General features: G+C 55.2%; 10 protein-coding genes across 10 annotated transcripts; 5 read left to right on the plus strand and 5 right to left on the minus strand.

Annotated features, from left to right (window-relative positions):
* The first annotated feature begins 261 nt into the window (after positions 1 to 261).
* Positions 262 to 2,008, plus strand: BU26DRAFT_605553 (uncharacterized protein). The gene is made up of 3 exons (XM_033835599.1): positions 262 to 442; positions 484 to 577; positions 633 to 2,008. The coding sequence occupies exons 2-3, from the start codon at positions 521 to 523 to the stop codon at positions 1,782 to 1,784; spliced, it is 1,209 nt and encodes a 402-aa protein (XP_033683012.1). The 5' UTR covers positions 262 to 442; positions 484 to 520; the 3' UTR covers positions 1,785 to 2,008.
* A 720-nt stretch (positions 2,009 to 2,728) lies between these two features.
* On the plus strand, positions 2,729 to 3,861 carry BU26DRAFT_519793 (ribosome recycling factor). Its single transcript, XM_033829144.1, has 3 exons — positions 2,729 to 2,848; positions 2,898 to 3,306; positions 3,372 to 3,861. The coding sequence occupies exons 1-3, from the start codon at positions 2,751 to 2,753 to the stop codon at positions 3,720 to 3,722; spliced, it is 858 nt and encodes a 285-aa protein (XP_033683013.1). The 5' UTR covers positions 2,729 to 2,750; the 3' UTR covers positions 3,723 to 3,861.
* Positions 3,862 to 3,924: 63 nt separating this feature from the next.
* Positions 3,925 to 5,594, minus strand: BU26DRAFT_325614 (uncharacterized protein). The gene is made up of 2 exons (XM_033822118.1): positions 5,227 to 5,594; positions 3,925 to 5,176 (listed from the first exon to the last, which is right to left on the minus strand). Exons 1-2 carry the CDS (start codon positions 5,437 to 5,439, stop codon positions 4,181 to 4,183), a joined length of 1,209 nt encoding a protein of 402 aa, XP_033683014.1. The 5' UTR covers positions 5,440 to 5,594; the 3' UTR covers positions 3,925 to 4,180.
* A 1,742-nt stretch (positions 5,595 to 7,336) lies between these two features.
* On the plus strand, positions 7,337 to 8,647 carry BU26DRAFT_325639 (uncharacterized protein). Its single transcript, XM_033822120.1, has one exon. It carries the CDS (start codon positions 7,427 to 7,429, stop codon positions 8,507 to 8,509), a length of 1,083 nt encoding a protein of 360 aa, XP_033683015.1. The 5' UTR covers positions 7,337 to 7,426; the 3' UTR covers positions 8,510 to 8,647.
* Positions 8,648 to 9,188: 541 nt separating this feature from the next.
* On the minus strand, positions 9,189 to 9,786 carry BU26DRAFT_505778 (GroES-like protein; the record flags this gene model as incomplete). Its single annotated transcript, XM_033826872.1, has 2 exons — positions 9,189 to 9,554; positions 9,613 to 9,786. The coding sequence occupies 2 exons, from the start codon at positions 9,784 to 9,786 to the stop codon at positions 9,189 to 9,191; spliced, it is 540 nt and encodes a 179-aa protein (XP_033683016.1).
* Positions 9,787 to 10,087: 301 nt separating this feature from the next.
* Positions 10,088 to 11,637, plus strand: BU26DRAFT_325643 (uncharacterized protein). Its single transcript, XM_033822121.1, has 2 exons — positions 10,088 to 10,330; positions 10,434 to 11,637. The coding sequence occupies exons 1-2, from the start codon at positions 10,228 to 10,230 to the stop codon at positions 11,507 to 11,509; spliced, it is 1,179 nt and encodes a 392-aa protein (XP_033683017.1). The 5' UTR covers positions 10,088 to 10,227; the 3' UTR covers positions 11,510 to 11,637.
* Positions 11,637 to 12,754, plus strand: BU26DRAFT_325634 (uncharacterized protein). The gene has a single exon (XM_033822119.1). It carries the CDS (start codon positions 11,765 to 11,767, stop codon positions 12,599 to 12,601), a length of 837 nt encoding a protein of 278 aa, XP_033683018.1. The 5' UTR covers positions 11,637 to 11,764; the 3' UTR covers positions 12,602 to 12,754.
* A 117-nt stretch (positions 12,755 to 12,871) lies between these two features.
* On the minus strand, positions 12,872 to 14,878 carry BU26DRAFT_428431 (uncharacterized protein; the record flags this gene model as incomplete). Its single annotated transcript, XM_033823786.1, has 1 exon — positions 12,872 to 14,878. The coding sequence occupies one exon, from the start codon at positions 14,876 to 14,878 to the stop codon at positions 12,872 to 12,874; it is 2,007 nt and encodes a 668-aa protein (XP_033683019.1).
* Positions 14,879 to 15,872: 994 nt separating this feature from the next.
* Positions 15,873 to 17,021, minus strand: BU26DRAFT_325663 (uncharacterized protein). The gene is made up of 2 exons (XM_033822122.1): positions 16,697 to 17,021; positions 15,873 to 16,632 (listed from the first exon to the last, which is right to left on the minus strand). Exons 1-2 carry the CDS (start codon positions 16,836 to 16,838, stop codon positions 15,995 to 15,997), a joined length of 780 nt encoding a protein of 259 aa, XP_033683020.1. The 5' UTR covers positions 16,839 to 17,021; the 3' UTR covers positions 15,873 to 15,994.
* A 675-nt stretch (positions 17,022 to 17,696) lies between these two features.
* Positions 17,697 to 20,341, minus strand: BU26DRAFT_551430 (xanthine/uracil permease family protein-like protein). Its single transcript, XM_033832102.1, has 6 exons — positions 19,955 to 20,341; positions 19,812 to 19,902; positions 19,512 to 19,763; positions 19,268 to 19,364; positions 18,642 to 19,138; positions 17,697 to 18,594 (listed from the first exon to the last, which is right to left on the minus strand). Exons 1-6 carry the CDS (start codon positions 20,033 to 20,035, stop codon positions 17,894 to 17,896), a joined length of 1,719 nt encoding a protein of 572 aa, XP_033683021.1. The 5' UTR covers positions 20,036 to 20,341; the 3' UTR covers positions 17,697 to 17,893.
* Positions 20,342 to 20,880: the final 539 nt, after the last annotated feature.

Genomic DNA, 20,880 nt, shown 5'->3' on the forward strand with positions numbered 1-20,880 from the left:
CTCGTGGGGATTCCGATGGGATGCCGATGTCGGATGGCCATGGAGTTGCACGAGCCTGGGTTGCTTTTGATAGCATCATTTCTACATGTGAGAAAAGAAAAGGTGAGGGATATGTCGCCAGAGTTCCACAGCCGTCAACTAAAATTTTCCTTTCCTGCGAGACACACGTTAACCAATCATGGCGAGCTTACGCTTGGCAGTTCTCAGACCTCTGCTGGAGTCTGGGGACCGAGCACCTTTCAATCTGCCTCGTAAACCGCACGTAGATCCAACTTCATCCATATATCCACCATACGCACGTTGAATTCTCAGCGATTGGATTGACCAGTCGCGGCAGTATGATCTGCAAATGAATCCGAGCGATGCGAGAGGCTGTGGAGGCTGAGGAAGCTTGGCAGTCAATCTCGTGTCACAACGCGATGCCGTCCAGGTCGTCCCCGCAGTGGGGAGACTCTTCATAAGTTCATGGCCTCAGGTTTCTCTCAGTGGGGTAAACACTGGCAAATAATGCCAGGGCGTCATGGCGACTAACAACATAGGACAGCCGCTGGCACACGGTGAATGCGTGAGCGCAAAGGTAAGTCGCGAATTGAGAACTCTAACCGGGTCCGTTCTAACCTTGAGACATATAGGTCCCTTCATCCTACCCTCCACCGGTGCAAACCCAGGGCATCCAAGTCACTCGCCTACCTACCTCTGCCTCCGAGTCTACGGCCCAAGACGACGCACACTCGACACTCCACATCTACCCGCACAAAGATCGACACACACACATAAAACCCACCAAGGACCTCTCGAAAGAAAGCTCCTGGGGCAAGGCTGCGCGCAAAGCCCGCAAAGAGCACAAAGAGAACGGCAACGTCCTCGAAGTGTCGGAAAGTGCAGATGGCGAGGGAGCTTTCTTCCTCCATTCTCCGTACTTGGCCTTCCACGACCCGCCAAAGGTTCTGTACATGGGCGCGGACAGGAATGCAACACCAATCATGCTTATACATGGTGGCGCATTCTGGAGGAAATACAAGCTGCAGCTGGGCTCCTCCATCGGTACTCCAGGGGTCATTGACCCGAGGGGTGTCGTGTGTTGGAAACACAACGGCGGCGACAAGCACGATTTGAAGGCAGACGACAAAAAGCTCAAGGGATACAAAGTCCGAACGTGGAGGCTCTGGGGCGAAACTGGCAAAGCGTATGTCCACGGCACAAAAGCCAACCGCAAAGCTGGCATTAGACCAGACCCTGATGTCCTCGACGACTTGGGATATGGAGAGGATGGCGAGATAATAGAGCCAGCAAGAGCCGAAGAAGTCGTCTACTTGAAATGGGAACGCCCCTTTTCCCGCCACACGCGACGCTACCACTTCCAATACGCGGGCGTCGACTTCTACTGGAAGGGCACTGGAACTGTCAAGAAGTCCGGCTCATGCGGCTTCTTCGTCCGGTTCAACCATCTGAAGCTCGTCGCAAAGATTCCGGTCGCTGCAGCCAGCAAGAAGGATCGACCGGAGGTGTGTCTAGCAAAGTACACGTGTTCGCTTTCTGGGGGAAAGTGTGGTAAGCTCGATATTTTCGATACGGCACTTCTGCGGTTGGCCGAGGAGTATGTGCAGCCTATTGGCGAGATAGGGATAGAACAGGAAGAGGCTGTGAAGATAGCGAGACTGAAGAAGACGCTGCTGTACCAGATTGTCATAGCTACGGGTCTGTGCATGGTGAGCGCGGAGAAGGAGAAGCGCAAGGCTGTGTGGGAGTGGCTGCAAGAAGCTGGAGAGGGTGCTGGTGGATGAGCTGACAGTGTTTGATACCCCTTTTCATTACGATCTTTCTCTAGTCTACTTTCCTGCCCTTCGTTATTCTCGTGCGGTCTTGTTCGTAGACCTTGAGTATTGCCCGACCCTTTGGCAGGGCGTCCGTCTTCCTCGCAATAGCATTTTTGGCATGCTTCAACGTCTAATATCTTTACATTGCCATCGTCAATTTCCAAAACTTACTTCTCCGGCCGTAAACCTCGGACAAATGCACCCCCATTCCATCCCCGTCGCGCTCCTCCCCGCCCACCAACCAACCCCCTCTCCAACCTGCCCCACCCACTACCGTGCACCCCTACACAACACCTACCCGCTAGTCGGCCAATTCATACCAGGCGAGTTCGCCGTCATGCTCGTGACTGGGCATTCCATGCAAGGCCATATGCTCGCCATCGGCACAAACATAACTTCATACGTTTCCTGATTCAGCGAGGACTTCTATCGAGGTCACGCAACATATTTTATGGAGGGAGTCGGCATGCACTGCTGGAGAGGATTAGGGGGCATCTGAGGGTCGAGTGGGTGGAGTGTGATATTGCGGAGGGGTAGGAGTTGGAGTGACTGTATGGCATCTTGTTGGTGTTAGCTGCGGTTGACGCGTCGGAGTAGAGGTCGCTCTAAGCTGACGCATCGGGCTTACATATGAGTTTCTCTTGTTCATGCTGCTTTAGACAGTTGTGGCACCAGGCTCATTTCCTACGTATGTGATGAGAGGTATGATTAGAAGTTCTATCTTGCTCGTGACAGCCACTTCTCCGATTTCATTTCTGGTACATACATAGTTAGACTGATTTCCAAATAGATTAGAACTTGAGAATGAGAAGGACGAGATGACGCTGACCCCAAATAGACATCTTTGCGCTGGAGCTTGGCCCGTGCGCTGAAGCTCTCACGATCCGTCTGCCAGAGCTGTCGAACCATCACTCTTCAACCGGCCTACCCACCATGTCGCACACCACATTCCCGCGCATAACCCTGCGCTTAAGCTCTCACGCTTCGCGCTCAACATCCTCCCGAGCAATTGGCTCACCACGTCCCCGCCTGTAAGCCCCATCGCTCTTCGGTCCCACGGCCAAAGCTCACACGACCCAGGCTCCTCCGCACCACTTCCACTCCCCAATGCATAGCAAATGCCACTCGATCTCTCACCACCAGCCCCAGTCTCCACAAGAAAGCCGGAAAAGCCAACAAATCCCATGCGCGGACCGACTCCTCTCCGCCCGTCGCCCCAGGCCGCGCCGGCCAACTCACGCCGGCTGATGAAGCGTACGACCTTTCGGGGCTGGAGGCGCAGATACTGAAAGCGATGGAGAAGCTTACACATGACCTGAGCCAGCTACGAAGCGGAGGGCGGCTGAACCCGGAGATTGTGGAGGGTTTGAAGGTCCAGTTGGGGATGGCAGGAAAGGATGGGCATGGCAAGGAGACTGTGAGACTAGGGGATATTGCACAAGTCGTGCCCAGAGGAAGGGTACTCAATGTTATAGTCGGCGAAGCAGAAGTAAAACCACCTCTCTAAACCTCTACTCCTAGCCACGGAATGTGCTCTGCTAACACCGCTTCCAGCACCTAAAACCTATCTCCACTGCCATAGCCGCCTCCCCGCACTCCCTCACCCCTCTGGCGCCCGAATCCTCCTCGCCCCTAACAATCCAGGTTCCCCTCCCTCCACCAACCGGCGAATCGCGCCGTGCAGCCGTCGAAGCAGCTTCCAAAGCCGCCGAGCAGGCCGACAAATGGATACAGAGCGCGCGGCAAGTGCACCACAAGAAGCTGCGCAAGTTCCAGCTGGATAAGAGCGTGCTGCCTGATGATCTGCAGAAGGCGGGGAAGCTGATGGAGGAGGTGGTGAAGAAGGGGCATGCGGATGTCAAGCGGGTGGTTGACGGGGCGAAGAAGGTGTTGGAGAGTCAGTAGAAAGAGAAAAAAAGGTTTTGTAAGATATGAACAATGGTATAGGTTCAGTTTTGATATTCGGTATCTATAACGGTATTGAGCTCAGCGAGCATCAGCGGCATCGTAGCAATAAAGACAGTTTGCAACGGCTATTGTACAGGGTATCTAGCTAAAGGATTCTTCATCCATGACTCCGACGTCGGCGACAGGATAACTCTTTTTTTTTCTGCATTTCCATACGCCCTTAAGCCTTCTAACAGGGCCTTACAAAGGGTTCTGCGCAAGTGAGCGATGAGGCCTGAGTAAATAGGAGTCCGGGACGGAGAGACCGCTCGTTTCCTCTTCGCTGGGTGTGTCGCATTTTTAAGGATGAGATCCGTCCTTCATGGGACAATGCGCACCCCCTCCTAGCTCTCGTCGTGCTCTCCCCTCGAGCGTGCATCGTAGTCTCGTAACATCGTATCCAACTCTTCATAACCTCACACATCTGGCCCACCTACACAAATCGACAACGATCCCGAACTCGAATTATCTTTCTTGTGTCCGTAAATGGCGGATTCCGGCTTGGACAGTATCCCCGCCTCGCTGGCCCAGCTCTCTTGGCTCGGTTTCCGCAGCTCGCTCGTGACAGTTGTTTCCTGCTGGACGTGGATCTTAGGTACCGGTGCCACGGTGCGATCGCGCGAGCTGAATGGGTTGAGGTACTTGCTCTTGGTCTTTGCTGTTGGTGGCGGCGAGGAGATGTCGGTTATGGGACTGGGGATAGGCTCGCACTCGATGAGCTCGGGGTCGCCGCGCATGGAGGAGTGCGAGCGTTTGCGTACGCCGTGACCGACGCCGGCACCGGCGCCGGTGACGGAGCCTCGATGGACGGTGCCGCCTGCTGAGCTGAACTTACACGCGATAATGTCGTCGAGGACGGATTTGAAGTCGTCGAGGAAGATGGTGTCGGAGGCGCATTTGAAGACGAGGGCGAAGCGCCAGTAGGGGTTGATGCCCGAGTCCGCCGTTACTCGCGCGGCGCTCACGCCGACGTCTGTCAGCAGGAAGCCGATGGAGATGAACATGCAAGCCAGCATAACGCCAAAGCGACGGTTGATATTGATCAGCGCCCATAGCTTGAATCCATATGTCTTCTTTATCGCATCAATTAACTTCCATGTCGTGAAGATCCACCACGGATCGCGCACCAGCGCTTCCCAGGGGCGCATGCGCTCGTTGACGTCAGTGCCCAGGCTGTTGAAGTACTCGAAATTACTCCAGGCTTCGGCGATCCAGAAAGGTTGGACGGCGAGGAGCGATAGGATGAAGAAGCGCGAGCCCCATTTCGGCAAGAAGGGACGGATCTTGAGCCACGAGACGACGTTGTGGAGTTGGTAGGAGATGAAGAGGAGGGTCGCGGTCGTGGAGAGGTACCAGCCGTAGGTAGGGTCGGAGACGAAGATGAAGGTGCCGTGCCAGAGGGCTAGGATGAGCTGTTGCTGTTAACATGATGAAGAGCGACAGATGCAACGCCGTGACCTACTTCAAGCAAGATCAGCTTGTGGAGCCAGATACCCGACCGGTAATTGCAAAATACGATTAGGATAAGTATGATTAGACTGCCGACATTGTATCCTTGGGCCCATGCTTCCAGGAACCCGCCTTCTTTCGTGAGACTGTCTCGCGTAGGTGGATCAGTCCGTGTCGACGATGGGAATCGCTTCTCCAGGTATTGAAAGGGGTCGACAGGAGCCATGATGTTTGAACGTCGCACCGCGGTGGAGTCGGGACCGGGGAAGCAATCCTAGATGCCCATGGGGAGAAAAGTGGGCATTTGTATGCTTGGTTTGCCGGCCTGTTGGTGGTTGTGATAAACGGTGGGACAAGGCCTTCCAATAATGACCGCAATGTACATGTGAAACACTGTCCCGTTCCAAGCTTTTCAGCAACAAACTCTGCGCAACGTACGAGGAGCAGGACGAACCAGGCAGGCAGCAGTTAGGGCGTCCCAAGTTTAGAAGTAGAGAATTGGAGGAGTCGGACAACGCGAGGCTGCTGACCGCAGCGATGATCTCCACGGTAATCGCAGATGACAATCGAAAGACGGCTCTGCTCTTTGGCGCGGTATTGTCCGAAGCTTGGGTGGTGCTGGGCTTTGATTGCCCGTGGCAGCGGCATTTCATGCATCGTCTCCCCGTGGAGGCGGAGTCTTCTCTCCACACCCTGGACTGGACGGAAAGGTGCCGAGGACTCATCACGCTTGGGGTTTGGCTTCACCGTAATTTGGACCGGTGTAGGGCCGGTCGCATGATCGAGGGACGCTTCTGGTTGGTGATATTCTAGGGTTCATCTTTTAGCTTTGCGAGTGCCACTTGTCTGCAGGGCTGAGTTGGGAATACGGCGGGGGGCCTTATGCTATCATTGTGTAGCCTCGTCATTGTGTTTGCTAGCTTCAGGCGGTATGACTCGATGGTGTATCAAATCCCTGAGGCTCTAAGTGGCAGCGTTGCAACTTCGTGTGCCTTCAGGACTGCGTCGTCTTCGAACGGGGAAATCGGTTCATGAACAACGCGGCTTTGTCGATGAAAAAGCCGGCAAGGCTTGCCGCGTGGTGATGTAGTGTCTCACGTAATATGCCGCGATGAAGGACGTTACTGGACGCCGTTGGAGATGCGAAGTGTTGGTGTTTCGGATAAGGAAGTCGGTGGTCGATCGAAGCGTGGCGTGGCCTTCGGAAACCCCGCATTCCAGAAGTCTTTATGGAAAGCCATGCGACCCAACAGAACTTTGGCTTCGGAATGATCGATGATGATTGCGTAGACTCCCGTAGGTGCGGCATGCCGGTTGACGCACAGCGGGTTGTAAATTGCACGTGACCTGCTTATGTCATCGGATCTCCGCAACCACAACGCTTCTTCCGGAGTAAACAACCTATTCTGACAACGTGAACGCCCTATAACCGTAGTCATACCACTACTTTTGCCAGACAGCTCTACACCTATATTTCTATAGCGGCTGACATCCATGAATCTCTCTCCTCACTGCCTCGCATCCCTGAGCGACCACCTCCACGCGAAGCTGCTCACGCATTCGAACACCTCGTCAGACGGGTGCACCCGAGATATAGCGACGTTGATGCCCCAATCTACTGGATACCATCCATACGGGTACATTGTTGCGAGATGAGTCCACCCTGTGTCGTCCAGCAATGAATGGATGCCTTCCTACCCGATGAGGCACCACTCAGCGACGAATGCCAGCTCGCAGAACAACTGCTCCATGCCGTTTCCTCCTCGTATCAGATTTATCATATCCGCCCTTCCCACCTATCGGAACCAACGAGGAACCACTCCCAGTTCGCTACTATTTCCCTTCTCAGCAATCAAGCGCCTGCACGTGCGCGCCAAGTGGCTTTGAAGCTTAGCTGAGGCTTAAATCCGACACGGACCACTGATCCTTCAGCAAAATAAGAACAGCTAGACTCTTTTCGGTCTCGAGACGCTTCTGATTGGCGAGCTCGCTACTATGGATTGTGGCTTCATGTAGCGACGCGCAACGCGTAGCAAGAAGGGAGGAACGAGGCAGACGAGCTGGGAGTGTTGGTCAAAAAGAATACTTAAAAGAGCGAGTTGGGCTTTCGTGAATTCATTCAGTCAGTTACATTCAGTTCTCCATCAATTCGCCTTTCCAGCATCGCTTTAGTCCCCTTTTTTTGCGCTTCATTTTTCCTGGAACGAGAGAAGATGCCAACACCTACTTCTACATCCCTAGCCTCCACCACTACAACTAGTCCCACAGCGTCCTGCACCACCGCCGTCCCCGGGAAATATGGCTACGTCCCACCGGACGCTTGCAACGCCTACTGGGCCTTCTCTCCATCCTTCGCCGCCGCCGTCGCCTTCTCAACCCTCTTCGGTATCCTCATGCTTGCGCAAATCTGCCTCGCCATCCTCTTCCGTAAAGGCTTCTGCTGGGTCATGATCATGGGCGCGTCCTGGGAAGTTGTCGCCTTCATCACCCGAGCACTCGGCGCGCACCACCAGCAGTCCCTAGCCTATGCGTTCGTCAGTTCGCTGCTGTTTCTCCTCGCTCCGCTGTGGGTCAACGCGTACGTGTACATGACGGCTGGGCGCTTGATATGGACTTTCCATCCCGAGAAGAGGGTTTGCGGCGTCAAAGCCCTCAGTATCGGGAAGTACTTCGTCTGGCTGGACATCTTCTCCTTCATTGTGCAGGGCATTGGCGGCTCCATGCTCTCGCCCGGCGCCAGCGCGGACACCATGAAGCTGGGCAAGAACATCTACATGACCGGCCTCGGCGTCCAGCAGCTCTTCATCCTGCTCTTCATCGCCCTCGTCGTCCGCTTCCACGTCGAGGTCCTGCGCTACGAACAAACCGGAACCGCCACACTCGTAAACAACAAGTGGAAATGGGTCACATACGCACTGTACGCTTCTCTGGTGCTCATCACCATGCGTATCATCTTCCGCCTCATTGAGTTCTCCGCCGGAACCGACATCTCCAACCCTCTGCCCTACCATGAGATATACCCTCTCGTGCTTGATGCGATGCCGATGTTGATTGCGATTTTCATACTCACGGTTGTGCATCCTGGATTGGCGCTCAAGGGGCCCGAGAGCGAGTTCCCGAGCAGGAAGGAACGGAAGGCTGAGAAGAAGAAGATTAAGGCGGAGAAGAAGGCGCGGAAGCGGGAGAGGAAGATGGCGAAGAAGGGTGCGTTGGCGATGGATACGAGTTATGAGCACCAGCAGGCATCGAGGGAGGAGTTGATGCGAGAGGATATTGAGATGGGGCATAGGATATAATCTCGCGGGCGAAGTGAGCACTGTAAGCCTATTTTGGAGGGCAGCAGAGGACAGCAGGAGTACGGGTGTTCAAGGCGTTCGTTGTGCTAGGCTTGACTGTTGGACTATTCCTGTCCTTCATACCAATTACAGTTTCCTGTTAGATATAAGCTTCACGGCCGATAGATACAATCAACTCTTAACATCAATCTCCAATCACCTCAACCACCACCTTCGTCGCCGAAACACCCTTCCTCACCATATCCACCGCCTCCTCCAGCCTCTCCAATCCACCCTTCAACACAAAAGGATCAAGCTTAGCCCGCAGCTTCCTCTCTCTGAGTCCCTTACCCATAAAGTCAGCCCAAATAGCTCGCCACACCCCGACCCCGGTATCAGCCCTCCCATTGACTCGGACCACGCCCTCCTGCGGCTCCGGGCCGGAAGCATAGGGATTTGTGCGGAAGATTTTGCCGCCACCGACAGCATGTAGGAAGTCAGCACAGGCAAGAGTTGTGGCATCAGTGGCGATGGCGTCGTATATGCCCAGCACTTTGATACCACGGGCTGCTTCAGTCAGCTTCTTGACGATGTGGGGATCGCTATGATCGAAGACATAAGATGCTCCTAGATCCTTAACGTAGGCGAAGTTGCGGGGTGAAGCCGTGGCGAATGTAGTAAGACCCGCCGCGGCACAAAGCTAGATTGCGCAGGAGCCAACGCTGCCGCTTCCGCCCCAGATGAGAATCGCTTTGCCCTCGTTCGCGGCAGGGTCCGTGGAAATGGAGGTACTTGGTGGCTTAAGGCCGAGGTTTCCAGGCTCAAAGAGGCCGTTTGCTGCAGTGACGAGTCCGAGAGGAAGCACTGCAGCTTCTGTAAAGGCGATGTTGTCCGGGATGCGAGAGACGAGGTTTGTGGGAACGACGGTGTATAGTTGGAAACCTCCATATTCTTTCTTCTGCATCGTAAGGGCTGGCGCGATTGCTGCGACGCGGTCGCCTTTCGCGAACTCCATGATGCCTGGGCCGACTTCGACTACTGTGCCGGCGATGTCCATGCCCATGATCTATAGATTGAACCTGATTAGCTCTTGAATGTTTTCGGAGAGATTGCAGGGGTCTTACATAAGGGAATCCTGAGATAACGACACCGGTGTCCTGTTGCTTCCAATCGATGGGATTGATAGCGAGAGCATGATTGCGGATGACGATTTCGTTGGGTTGGGGGTGAGTGAGCGGTGCGGGTTGGATGGAGAGGGGTGTTTTGGGTGCAAGAAGGTAGGCTGCTTTGTTTCCCATCGCGAATTTGAGAAGGAAGTGTGTCGATATATCCCCAGGTAATGTACGTATGAGTGTGCAGGATGCAATACATTTCCAGCGAAAGATGAAAGCCACTTTTATATTCGGCTGCTTTCGCCTTGGGAGGACAGTCCCCTCGGCTCAAGCTAGGTCCGCGCATCGTCGTCAAGGAGTTATACACAGTTCCGATTTAGGTTCAATAGGACGTTGTTGTTCCGAGGATGTTAGAAGTGCGGTCCACTGCAGGTAAGCCAGCGTGAAGCTAATCCCAAAGCGTCCAGGATGGCTTACACTCGCCAAACTCCACTATCTCCGTAGAACACCTCCAGCACCTCATCCCATCATCCTCCCAATTCAATTGACCCTTCCTCCGCCATATGGCATACGACTCTCCAGCTGGCTTACTTTCGCCAGACAAAAGCCTCGGCTACAGCACATGTCATGAAAATGGACGCTACCGCGCTAGCCAATAGGAAAGCCCCATACAAGAGGAAAATGACTGAGAAACGGCGCGTTCAGAACCGTACTGCGCAGCGCACCTATCGTATGTCGGACCCCATGCTTGGGCTCTGAGAGGAGAGGAGTGTGATGCGTTGCGTTGAAGTTTGTCGCGCTCGAGCTGATTGCTAATGCTTGATATCATGCAGGCGCGCGGCGCAGGGATCGAATAGCACACCTGGAGAAAGCGGTCGCAGCTTCCGACGAGCAGAGCGCCGAGGATGAGACATCAATACGGGAGACGGTGGCGGCTCCGTATGATGCTTCATCCGCGCCCAACGACGAAAATGTCCACGCTCGGCACGCAGTAGCCCAAGTCTTAAATTCTCCTACAACAACTGATTCCGAGACTTCAGAAACCGAGGCCGTTACTGAGCTCAAGAGGATCCTTGAAGTGGGCGAGGATGAGGGTGCGGATGGCTTGATAGACTTTGCCATACGGGAAAAGCCCAACTTGAGCGCCATCGTCCTGGCCGGTCTGTGCGCGCTCAGATCGAAAGAGTCGCAGGAGACTGCTACGACAGAGCTTCCCAACTCCAGCATGAAGTCTCATCAGACTCACAACGATGACGTCTTCCCACCACTTGCCTTCAGAGTCTCACTTGACATACCATCTCTGCTAAACCGGAACCCGGAGATAACGGACATGTGGCTCGAACGGACCTGCAACGGGCGCCTCACGATCCCACTATCCTTCTCACTCCACAGCGACCCGTCATTCCTTCCAGACCCTCTTGCTGATGGCATTTTCCTACGGGCCGAGGCCATGATGGAAGTATGCTACCAAAACTGCCGCGCCCTCGGTCTCACATTCCAAGAAGCCTGCCGCCACACCTGCCCTTCTCCGTGGCACCACCCTATCCTCACACCATCAGCCATCATAGCCCTGAAGAATATCCCGCCGGATCTGTACCCAACCCCTGCTCAGCTGCGCTATCCGCACCATCCATTCATCGACTTCTTCCCATTTCCGTGGTTCCGAGAGCGCGCGGTCATGCTTGCGTCGCTCGAGCCGCCGGCGTACGATCGGTGGGAGCTCAAGGCGGATATCTTCAGCGGCGGCATGGTGTGCTGGAGGTCGAGAGCGGGGTGGGAAGGGCAGTCGTGGGATCGCAGGAGCTGGGAGGTTCAGCCGTGGTTTTTGAAGAAATGGGGCTGGTTGGTTGAGGAGCAGGGGAGGGTTGGGCAGCAGTCGAGGTGGTGGAGGGCGTTGAGGGGAGAGTGAGCATGAGAGCTTTTCGCGTCGTGAGCGCGGTATTCGTGCTTATTGGGTCTTGCTCATGGCGCTCTTGAGTACTGGCGGATTGTGCCTGGTCTGACGCTAATTGTTACAATGGTTCCGGGTAGAAGGCGTAACAGCAAGTTGTTTGCTACCGGCAAGCAACCCGTAGGTCACACTCGCCGCCGCTATTAATTAAGGGTCGTCCACGAAATCTCAGGGACAGCTAGGGCTGCGCGTACGTCCACCAATAGTGCAAGCATGCCGACGCCACCCATCCTTCCCTGGTGCACCACCTGCTGTAAGGAAAAATGCGCAGACAACACGCCACTCCTGCGCTGCGTCGGCTGCAGAATGCGTCACTACTGTTCGCGCTCATGCCAGAGACTTGACTGGCCAGCACACAAGCACGAATGCCTTTCCAGGCCAGGAGCCCCATCGCTCACAGATGCAGAGCAGTTAAGTCTCAGTTTTCCCATCCCTGAGCCTGTCGACCGATATCCAGGGCATGCATACTTCGGCGGGAAAATGCCCGATAGCGTGCGACTATACGTATGGAGCATGATAGCACTCATCTACGGCGAGTTTCCGGCCTGCATGAGCGCCATCGAAAAGACGTGGTACATCAAGCGCGCGGCACCCGACCCAGGCCCCGAAGGACCAGTGTTCCTGGACGACAAAGCGGCGGAGTTGTTAGAGAACGCTAAGAGACTGTACCGGACACTGGAGCGCATCCACAGGCACATGGAAAACATCGAAGCGCATTTCGGGATATCTCAAAAGGGCGATGAAGCGCAACCAGAAACGGCCGACACCAGTGCGCTGGAGGGTATGGACATCATCGAACAATGCAACATCATATTGGAACGCCTGGAGCAGTTGCGGAAACGATGCCAGGAAAGGTGGGACTTGATCTTCCAGGCGCTGAATAGGGAGACCCTAGGGAAGTTGCGAGCATTCAAAGCACAGCACGAAAGGATACTGGAAAAGCTCAAGGAAGAGACGGAGAAACCGGAGAGTGAGGTAGAACGGGAAGCGGTGCGAGAGCGCGAGAGGCTACTATATCCACAGTGGCGACAAGTTGGATTTGGAGGATGAGGCGAGCAGGCCGTTTGAGGCATATTGGCGTATGATTGGTAGCGGGAGAGTTGTCGAGGAAAGGAGGTTTTGGAGTAAGGCGTACGAAGGCGATGGGAGGGCGTCTTTAAGCATTCCTGGAGTAGGGCGCACCTTTGTGACTGGCGAGTGTTATGAAATGATGTATTACGCTATCTACATGGTATGCAGACAAGGTTCTGTACAGGAGATCCCACTTCTAGTGGTTGCCGGTTCGTTTCGAAGCTTCTTCCTCCCGTCCTTCCCCGAAGCCTATATCCAAGCGGGCGGAGCCTGGTTTGTCCTCAGCACAGGCGTCGTCGGGGCTGACTGATGTCCCGAGACTCTCCATCCCTTGCTGGGCAGTAGCTTGATCCGGGTTTTCTGAGCGCCCGCTCGCCCTGCCGTCGTCCACGTTGAAGTATTCGATGAGAAAGTCCCCTGCAAATCTTTTGGAAGGCTATAAATGAGGGTCGGCATAGCCGATGTCTTCCAGACGCCCACTTCGCCCCTGTCTCGAGCGGACTTGACCATAGTCGCTACAAGGAAGATGGCGCTGAGAAGGAGTAGCGCTAGGGGGAAAGCAAGCCAAGCCCACTGCACTTTGACATAGACCTCGATCCCGTAGGCGTCGCCGAATACTTCTTTGTTGCTGCTTGTAGACGATCGGATGACGTTCGTCATTGCCGTAGCGAGTCGTTCCATATGATGCGTGATGTTGTTGGGCGGTAACCATGGATTAACGTCCAGTATGCGGCGGAAGTTCTTCGCGGAATAGAACCTGAACCTTGTGAGTTGCTCGGCGGAAGTATTCGCAACCGTTGTGAATGATGGGAGGAAATCGTCGAAAAGGCTGATGACGTGAGAATGACTCTCATTAGACGTCCCATAATGTAGCGAGGACACATCAATCGTGACATTCTCCAGGTAAGTTATATCGGTTCCGTGTAGCTCGGGGCTTTCGTACAAGGAAGTTACCCAGGGAAAGGGAGCGCCGAGAGCAGTAGTGTTCAAAAAGGTGTCAATGACCTCTTCCTCGTAGCTGCCCCAGAAGTAAGATGATTTGAGTGTCTTCACGCACCAAGAAACCACGCATTCTTTCGCAACAGGCGTCTCATTCCGATACACACTCTCAGGTCCTCCGGGAGCGCTAACAATGATAAAATCGGATATCGGATTGCGGATGTTTTTGAAATGAATTGATCCGCCAAACAACGGTCGTTTATCGGGATTGGTGACCAGAGGCAAAGCGCGCATCAGCAGAGCTTCGCCTGCATATAGGACATTGGAGTCGGTGTTGTAACCTGACATGAAAACAAGATGGTCGCTTGTTGCGTTGATAAAATACCCACACATGGTGCCGTTGGGATACGTGGATTCCGTCCCGGTACCGGTAAGATTCGCTGTCCAGTCTATGGTCGACGCGAGGCAGGCGTGTGTGAGTATCGAGGAGACATCTTCACAGGCACTGCAGATCCCGAGCGTCTGGTACGGTGGCCAGGTGCAGTTACTCGTAGGGCATGACGTGGGAACATCTGCCCGGCTTCCATTGCCTGAGGCTATCGGGTGGGTACCGTTGTCGTAGAAGAACTGTTGTGTGATAGGCAAGAGGTCTTGGTCATCTTGCACCATATTTACTCCGGCTCTGTATAAGTTGGTGAGGCGCGGCTGGTACCAGACAACCCTGGTTATCGAGCTAGGTCCCTGCAGGATCCAACGCTCAGGCAGATCGACAACCTGTTGGAAGAAGGTGTCGATAGCAAGCATCAGAAGGGTCAGGATAGCCCCCAACGCTGCTAGCGACCTGCCCTTTGTGCGCAATAGAAGCATTACAGAGCCCCAGGGGCCCCGTGATGCCTTGTCGAATATCTCAAAGTCAAACATCTCCTTTGATGTACCGTGGAACCAATTCCATTTCAATTGTCCGATCGCCTCTGAGGTCGGGATGATCAAGGTAGCTGCTGCAAGCTTTGACAGGACTGTAATAGCCGTAAGGCCTAGCGGCCACTTCGACAGTCGTTGATCCTTGATGTAGACGAGAATGGCGATTATGGCGCCCATGGATATCGCGCTAACGGTCCAGCTGATTCCCTCGACCGCCCATCGCTTGAACAGGTTGTCGGAGGTATTAAGGCGCGCTAAGCGTCTTTCGAGCCGCTGGGGAATATCGAGCTTGGACTTTTCCTGCTGCGATGCGGGATAAGACGGTGGGGCCTCGTCCTCCTGGAGGGCTTCCAGGTGGGTACTAGGGTCTTTGGCAACCCGAGCCCGAGTCGACATCTTTGTTGACGCACGCTACGAAGCGGTAGAACCTTCTGAGGGAGATAAAGCGAGAGTCGGTAACTTGCGTTTCGGTCGAAGAGTGCAGGGTCGATGAGCCTGTTGTCTTGTGGACTGTCCCGGGCGAACGTCGTACCAGAACTGGCCTTCAATCGCCTTCACCAGCGATGATTTGAAGAAAAGGAAGGAAACGCAGCCATTACGTGCTCAGAAGAATTCCGGCGAGAGTCGTACTGCAAAACGCCCCTGCTTGCGCTCGCCATGACTCTATATAGAGATCAGCGGCAACGACGAAGCAGCCTCGTAATTGCTTCCACAGCGTCAAGCAATCTTTTGCGTTTCAGTTGCCCACAGGTCGCAGAGTCGGCGACATGTTGACCTGCCGGAAGAAAGTGTTAGGCGCTACCAGATGCCAACGCCGACAATTCTGCACGTTGGCGCTGCGGCACAGCCCATGGGCGGCAACAGGGCTATTTTGAAAGTGCAGAAATTCCAGGCGAGGCTGCTACAGATCTAAGCCACCGGGAGGTGAGTATTTTACTGTGCGGTGAATGTTTCTCCGTTAACGATAGGGAGATGAGAGTTAGAATGTAAAAGGTCGGCTGGGTTTTCGGTGTGATTTAGCGCTACGCGCTGATTGGCCGACAGATCACTAGCACGGGATCAGGCGAGGACGGACGCGCTGCGTAGGATATTCCGAAAGTCCCAAGGTTTCGATCAAGCAAAAAGCGCACCGAACTTCTCAAGCAAAGGGAGGGTTGCTTTCGCCAGTATACAGTACAGCACCAAGATAAGTTGCTTAAAAACCAGGTATCTACTTTGCATGCGAGGAACGCGTACTGTATAGATGAGCAGAGCAGAGCGAGAAACATTACATTATGCGGCTTGCGCGACCAAAAGCCAGCAGCTTCAGCTAATGCATTTGGATAGGATGGAGACGAGAATGCAGACGCGGTGATTGTGAGGTGGGAAGGTGTGATGTCGCCGAACAGTGTTTATACCGCGCCGATGCATGCCAAAACATCTCCCCATGCTCGATCTGACTGGATTATATACTGAAGGAAGGGGTTTAATCCTTCTTTTCTCACGCAAGATGCAATTCTTACCATGCATACTTCAATAATCCTTCCCCTCAACCCCAAGCGCTCCCTCATTCTCCTCAATATACGTCACCAAGTCCTCAATCGTGCACACCCGAATCCCCCACTTCTTCCCGAACGCAAGGCACTCATCCCTCCTCATCATGCCGCCGCCAATCCTCTCCGCCTTCCCCGGCACCTCCTCCCCATCCGTAATAAGTTCGCAAATAACCCCCACCGGCGGCTTCCCCGCCAACCTGCACAGATCCACCGCGGCCTCAGTATGCCCTCTCCTTACGCGCACGCCGCCCTCCCGCGCCTGCAGCGGCAGTATATGCCCCGGCCTGCGAAAATGACTCGCCTTCGCGCCGGGGTCCGCCAGCATGCGGCACGTCAGGCTGCGGTCGTGCGCGCTGATGCCGGTGCTGACGGACGGGTGCACGGCGTCGATGGAGACGGCGTACGCGGTCTGGTTCGGGTCTGCGTTCTCGGCCACCATCTGCGGCAGGTGTAGCAGCGCGGCGCGCGAGGCGGGGAGTGGCGCGCACATGTAGCCCGACGAGTGGCGGATCATGAAGGAGGCTTTGGCGGGGGTTAGGGCTGAGGCGGCGATTATCAGGTCGCCTTCGTTTTCGCGCGAGGGCGAGTCGAGCACGATGACGAAGTCGTCGTTTGCTGTGGAGGAGGTTGCGGGTTAGTGGATGTATTGTGAGAGGGGGACTTGGGGAGGAGGGCGCACCGAAGGCTTGCAGGACGTCTGGTATTGAGTCGAAGGCTGGGTGTGCGGGTGTGTGGTCTACGAGGCCGTTCGTGTGTCCGTTGATGCCGTTCGTCGCGCTGCCGTTGACGACGGCGGGTATCTCGTGGATTTCAGCGGGCATGGTGGCGCCTCTAGCTCGTCCTCCAGCTGTGCTCGACTCAGTCCAGTATGCTCCTCCTCCCTCTTATGAAGCCTGAGCTCGAGAGTGCGCGGAATGGCGTGCAGGCGCGGGAAGGGTAGAATCCGCTCGGATTGCCAATGCTTAGAAAAAAAGATGTTGCTGGCCGCACTCTTTGTAAGCCGATGCCGGAGGTATCCGCGCGCAGTGTCTAAGCAAAGAACTCAATTGCCTTTGCACAATCGCTGAATCGTCGTGAGAGAAGAAAACCTCAGGTAACGATCGTGGAAGCGGAAGAGGAGGTACAATTGTAGTGCGGAACCGCGAGCCTTCGCCACGATCCGGGCCCTGCATGTGCGCGCAGTGGGATCATCTTGCGTGAGCAAGCGTGGAGGGGTGAGCCTCGGAAGGAAGCGAGTCGGCGCCTCGAGATGCCGGTCCGATGGGCCTGGACTTCCGAGGGCCGACGATGAGCGCGCTTGCCAGTCGTGTTTCGTACACTGATCGAAACACTTTTCGGCGCCGTGTTTGATTGTCCTGGGATGTTTGAGCTCGTGTGGTTGTAGGATTGCCTATCGCATGCGCGTTGCTGCAGCGGAGGGACAGCGCGGGGCGATCTTCGCCGAGTCGCCGGTGGGCATCCATCCCATCTGCAGCCGGCTGCAGGTGAGCATCAACGGGATCCCACGTGTTTGTACATTGATGGAGAGACTAGTGGCTCTTCGCTGCACCGATGCGCCGACTTCGAGATGCTCTCCGGTCTGCTGATGGCTTGTGCTGATTGTGCAGCCTGTCTCGGGGCCGTACAGACTAAGTAGAAAACGGATGTCACATTGCCTACGGCGGGGGAAGATCGCGAGTCCTGGAGATTGCCAGTCATATTTCAAGAGCGAGGGTATATTCTAATAAACCATGTCGACGGAGCGACCGACCGCCGATTACCATGCTGCCCCAAACCGTAGTCGTCATTATCCTCACCCAACCTTTGTATACACAATTGTAACGTAACACCGAACAACCATTTTCACCTGCTCCGCCCAGGGTCCTGCTCAATCCCTTCAAGCGACCTTCTCAGGCCGCTTCTCCATGTCCGGAGCAGCCTCGCTGGTCTCGCTCTTGCGCTCGGCCACCTCGCCAACCACGCCATCCACCTCGTCATCGCTCTTCCAGAAGTCCTTCTTGCCCGCTGCCAACCTCTTCGTCCAAGGCGGAAGGATGCCGCCAGGAATGCGCCACGTCCACGGGTCCTTCTCTTCCTTGTTCGGAGGTACAATGCGGCCACCGGACGCCTTCTCGATAATGAAGACAAGCGTGTTGATGAGCATGTACGAGCAAATGCCTGCAATGAGGCCGTATGCGATGGAGTAGGTGAAGGGCATGACGGCGATGGTAAGGAAGGCCGGAATGGCATCACCGATGTAGCGCCAGTTGATGTCCTTGGCTGATGTCGCCATGAGCGAACCGACAATGACCAGCGTGCAGCCCGTTGCCCAAGGAGGAATGGAGGCGAAGATGGGAGCGAAGAAGACGGCAATGAAGAAGGCGAGACCAGTGGTTATCGCGGTGAGGCCAGTCTTTCCACCTTCAGAGATACCAGCACCGGATTCGATGTAGGCAGTGACGGGTGGCGACCCGAAGAGACTACCAATGGAGATGCCAAATGCGTCGACCATGTAGGCAATGGAGCTGCCTTCGAAATCTTGAGTGCGCTCGTCGATGACGCCAGCGAAGCGGGCCATGGAGTACAAAGTACCGGTGGCTACACATGTCAGACCGATGCAGGCTTTAAAAGAAGGGAGGACTTACTGTCAAGAATATCGACATAAAGGAAAGTGATGAAGGCTAGCCCAAACTGCCCGCCGTACTCCGACACGTCCCACTGCTGTGCCACTAGAACCTTTTCGATGGGGTGGAACGTGACCACCTTCTTGAAGAAGTCGAAAGCGGAGTCGCCGAGCTCAGTGTGCGGAAAGTACGTTACAGGCGTTGGTCGTGGCCAGGAGATGATGGAAACTAAAAGGATGCCCGCAATGATGGCGCCCTTGACGCGGTACATCATCAGCATGACGGTGAAGAAACCGCCACAGAAGATGCCGATCCACATTGTCGGGTTCCTCATCTTGTAGCTGTTGGGGCAGAGGCCATCCTCGTCCATGTACTGCTGTTCGCATCCAGCAAGCTCGAGCGGTGTCGCTTGCGCTCCCGTGATCAGACCGATACCAGCGGAATACGTGAGTCCAATAATGGTAAGATACAAGCCGATACCAACTCCCGTTGCAAGCTTGATGCTGGCGGGAAGTGCTCTAGAAGGGTGGGTTAGCACGCATCCGTTTGCAAGTGGGGACCAACGGTCAACCTCAGACCAGAGACTGTTGTCACGAAGACAGCAATACTAGTTCTGGGACCGCTAAGACCGACGGCTTTGTGCTTACCTCGCTAGCCACTGGCGAATTCCCAAGATGGTCAGGCCAACAAAGACTAACCCTTCCACGAAGACAGCTGTGACTGCCACCTTGTAAGGTACCATGCCTAAAAACGAATCAGTCTGATATCCACATTGAGCGAATTGCACCACCACCACCAAGCCCTCCGGGTACCTGCAGCCCCAGTGGCACACGGGCGACTTTTGCTAGGGGCACCAAAACGGGAATGGCGTGGTACTGTGACCTGACGTACCGGAGCCGTGATAACCAACGACGGTGTAGGCGAAATAAGCATTGAGTCCCATGCCCGGCGCCACACCCAAAGGCATATTGGCGAAAAGCCCCATGCAAAAGGTAGTCAAAGCGGAAATGGCAGCTGTCGCTGTCACAAGGTCCCTTTGGACGCCTTGGACGCACAGCATATATTCGGCGTTGGTGTCGCATAGATCGGACATGCTTTCCGGGGGACAGACGCACGTCCCGCCGGACTGCGATGTGATGGTCGCTGGGTCCTGTCAGCGCAGCTCCTTGGGCTTGTTGAACTCTCGCGTACCGTTGACTGCAATGATGTAGGCCATGGCGAAGAAGGTGGCAAGGCCGGCGCGGATCTCGGTGAAGAAGTAGCTTCCCTTGCGCGCTCTGGGCTGTAGTCTTGTCAGAATCCATTGCATCGCGGGCGCAGACGTCGAAACATACATGGCCGCAGCCATCAAGACGGAAGTACCTCCCAATGGGCGACCTCGCGATCTTGACGTTGGTTTCGTGGATCCACCCCATCTTGATCAAAATTTTCACTCTTCAACCAGCAATGCGATGTGGAAAGCGATGCAAGGCGAATATTGCTTTCGAAAAGCGTCGGAGCAGGGTGAGGATCGATCTGCGTAGTCTCTAGGCCGGCGAGCGCGGGCCCATTTAAAGATGGATGCTGCACGTCAAGCTGTATCTGTGGCATCCCGCACCAAGATGATAAGGGTTTGCTCGGGGCACCTTGGCATTCCTCAGAGTTATGGCCTCGCCGTTTGGGGTCGTCCAATCCCGGCGCTGTTTCAGTGATGACCCATGCGAAGGGCCAGCCCAGTTGGGCTAAGGCGCGCAGAACACCACGCGATGCGTTTGGCGGCTCGGCTGTTATCCCTTGTTCGCGGAAGGATGCGCTTGAGATGGGGACGGCCGACAGCGACAGACTGCGGGGCGTGGTGGGCGAAACGCCGTCAAGCGCGATGAGGGCGCTGCAGCTCGCCATTAGGTCTTCAGGCCGCCATCTGTGTTTACTTCTGTTGGCGTGCGGGACGAGAGCCACGGCTTCCCGTCCCGTGTAGCGCAAGATGAGGAATGGCGGAGGCGGCCGACATGCGGCAGCTCGTCCGCGAGGGATTCGCCTCCTCCAGCGTTATCTCGGATCCTGTCGATGGACCGCGGCTGATGGTCCGGCGCGCGTTCGACACGAGACGGGCGATTGCAAATGCGATTTTGTCAACTGTTGGAGGCTGCGGCGCTGGTACCACGCAGCGTGGATGGCTAAATGCGGAGCGAACAGAACAGTCTGAATGGAGATGCTGATGAAACGCAGAAGACGGTCAACTGACGGCAATGGCGAGCGCAGTACGCAGGGGAAGCAGCAG

The sequence above is a fragment of the Trematosphaeria pertusa genome, assembly GCF_010094035.1.
Source record: "Trematosphaeria pertusa strain CBS 122368 unplaced genomic scaffold BU26scaffold_8, whole genome shotgun sequence".
Classification (NCBI taxonomy): Eukaryota; Fungi; Ascomycota; class Dothideomycetes; order Pleosporales; family Trematosphaeriaceae; genus Trematosphaeria; species Trematosphaeria pertusa.

What these genes read in the sequence shown, in the direction of transcription:
- BU26DRAFT_605553 (XM_033835599.1), top strand. Translation starts at nt 521, where the DNA reads ATGGCGACTAACAACATAGGACAGCCGCTGGCACACGGTGAATGCGTG. An exon ending in GTGAATGCGTGAGCGCAAAG is followed by an intron (nt 578 to 632) that starts GTAAGTCGCGAA and finishes TGAGACATATAG; the next exon opens with GTCCCTTCATCCTACCCTCC.
- BU26DRAFT_519793 (XM_033829144.1), top strand. Translation starts at nt 2,751, where the DNA reads ATGTCGCACACCACATTCCCGCGCATAACCCTGCGCTTAAGCTCTCAC. An exon ending in GGCTCACCACGTCCCCGCCT is followed by an intron (nt 2,849 to 2,897) that starts GTAAGCCCCATC and finishes CACACGACCCAG; the next exon opens with GCTCCTCCGCACCACTTCCA. An exon ending in TTATAGTCGGCGAAGCAGAA is followed by an intron (nt 3,307 to 3,371) that starts GTAAAACCACCT and finishes CACCGCTTCCAG; the next exon opens with CACCTAAAACCTATCTCCAC.
- BU26DRAFT_325614 (XM_033822118.1), bottom strand. Translation starts at nt 5,439, where the DNA reads ATGGCTCCTGTCGACCCCTTTCAATACCTGGAGAAGCGATTCCCATCG. An exon ending in ACAAGCTGATCTTGCTTGAA is followed by an intron (nt 5,177 to 5,226) that starts GTAGGTCACGGC and finishes TAACAGCAACAG; the next exon opens with CTCATCCTAGCCCTCTGGCA.
- BU26DRAFT_325639 (XM_033822120.1), top strand. Translation starts at nt 7,427, where the DNA reads ATGCCAACACCTACTTCTACATCCCTAGCCTCCACCACTACAACTAGT.
- BU26DRAFT_325643 (XM_033822121.1), top strand. Translation starts at nt 10,228, where the DNA reads ATGAAAATGGACGCTACCGCGCTAGCCAATAGGAAAGCCCCATACAAG. An exon ending in TACTGCGCAGCGCACCTATC is followed by an intron (nt 10,331 to 10,433) that starts GTATGTCGGACC and finishes GATATCATGCAG; the next exon opens with GCGCGCGGCGCAGGGATCGA.
- BU26DRAFT_325634 (XM_033822119.1), top strand. Translation starts at nt 11,765, where the DNA reads ATGCCGACGCCACCCATCCTTCCCTGGTGCACCACCTGCTGTAAGGAA.
- BU26DRAFT_325663 (XM_033822122.1), bottom strand. Translation starts at nt 16,838, where the DNA reads ATGCCCGCTGAAATCCACGAGATACCCGCCGTCGTCAACGGCAGCGCG. An exon ending in AGACGTCCTGCAAGCCTTCG is followed by an intron (nt 16,633 to 16,696) that starts GTGCGCCCTCCT and finishes CCTCCTCCACAG; the next exon opens with CAAACGACGACTTCGTCATC.
- BU26DRAFT_551430 (XM_033832102.1), bottom strand. Translation starts at nt 20,035, where the DNA reads ATGGGGTGGATCCACGAAACCAACGTCAAGATCGCGAGGTCGCCCATT. An exon ending in CGTTGGTTATCACGGCTCCG is followed by an intron (nt 19,365 to 19,511) that starts GTACGTCAGGTC and finishes ATTCGTTTTTAG; the next exon opens with GCATGGTACCTTACAAGGTG. An exon ending in ATTCGCCAGTGGCTAGCGAG is followed by an intron (nt 19,139 to 19,267) that starts GTAAGCACAAAG and finishes CCACCCTTCTAG; the next exon opens with AGCACTTCCCGCCAGCATCA.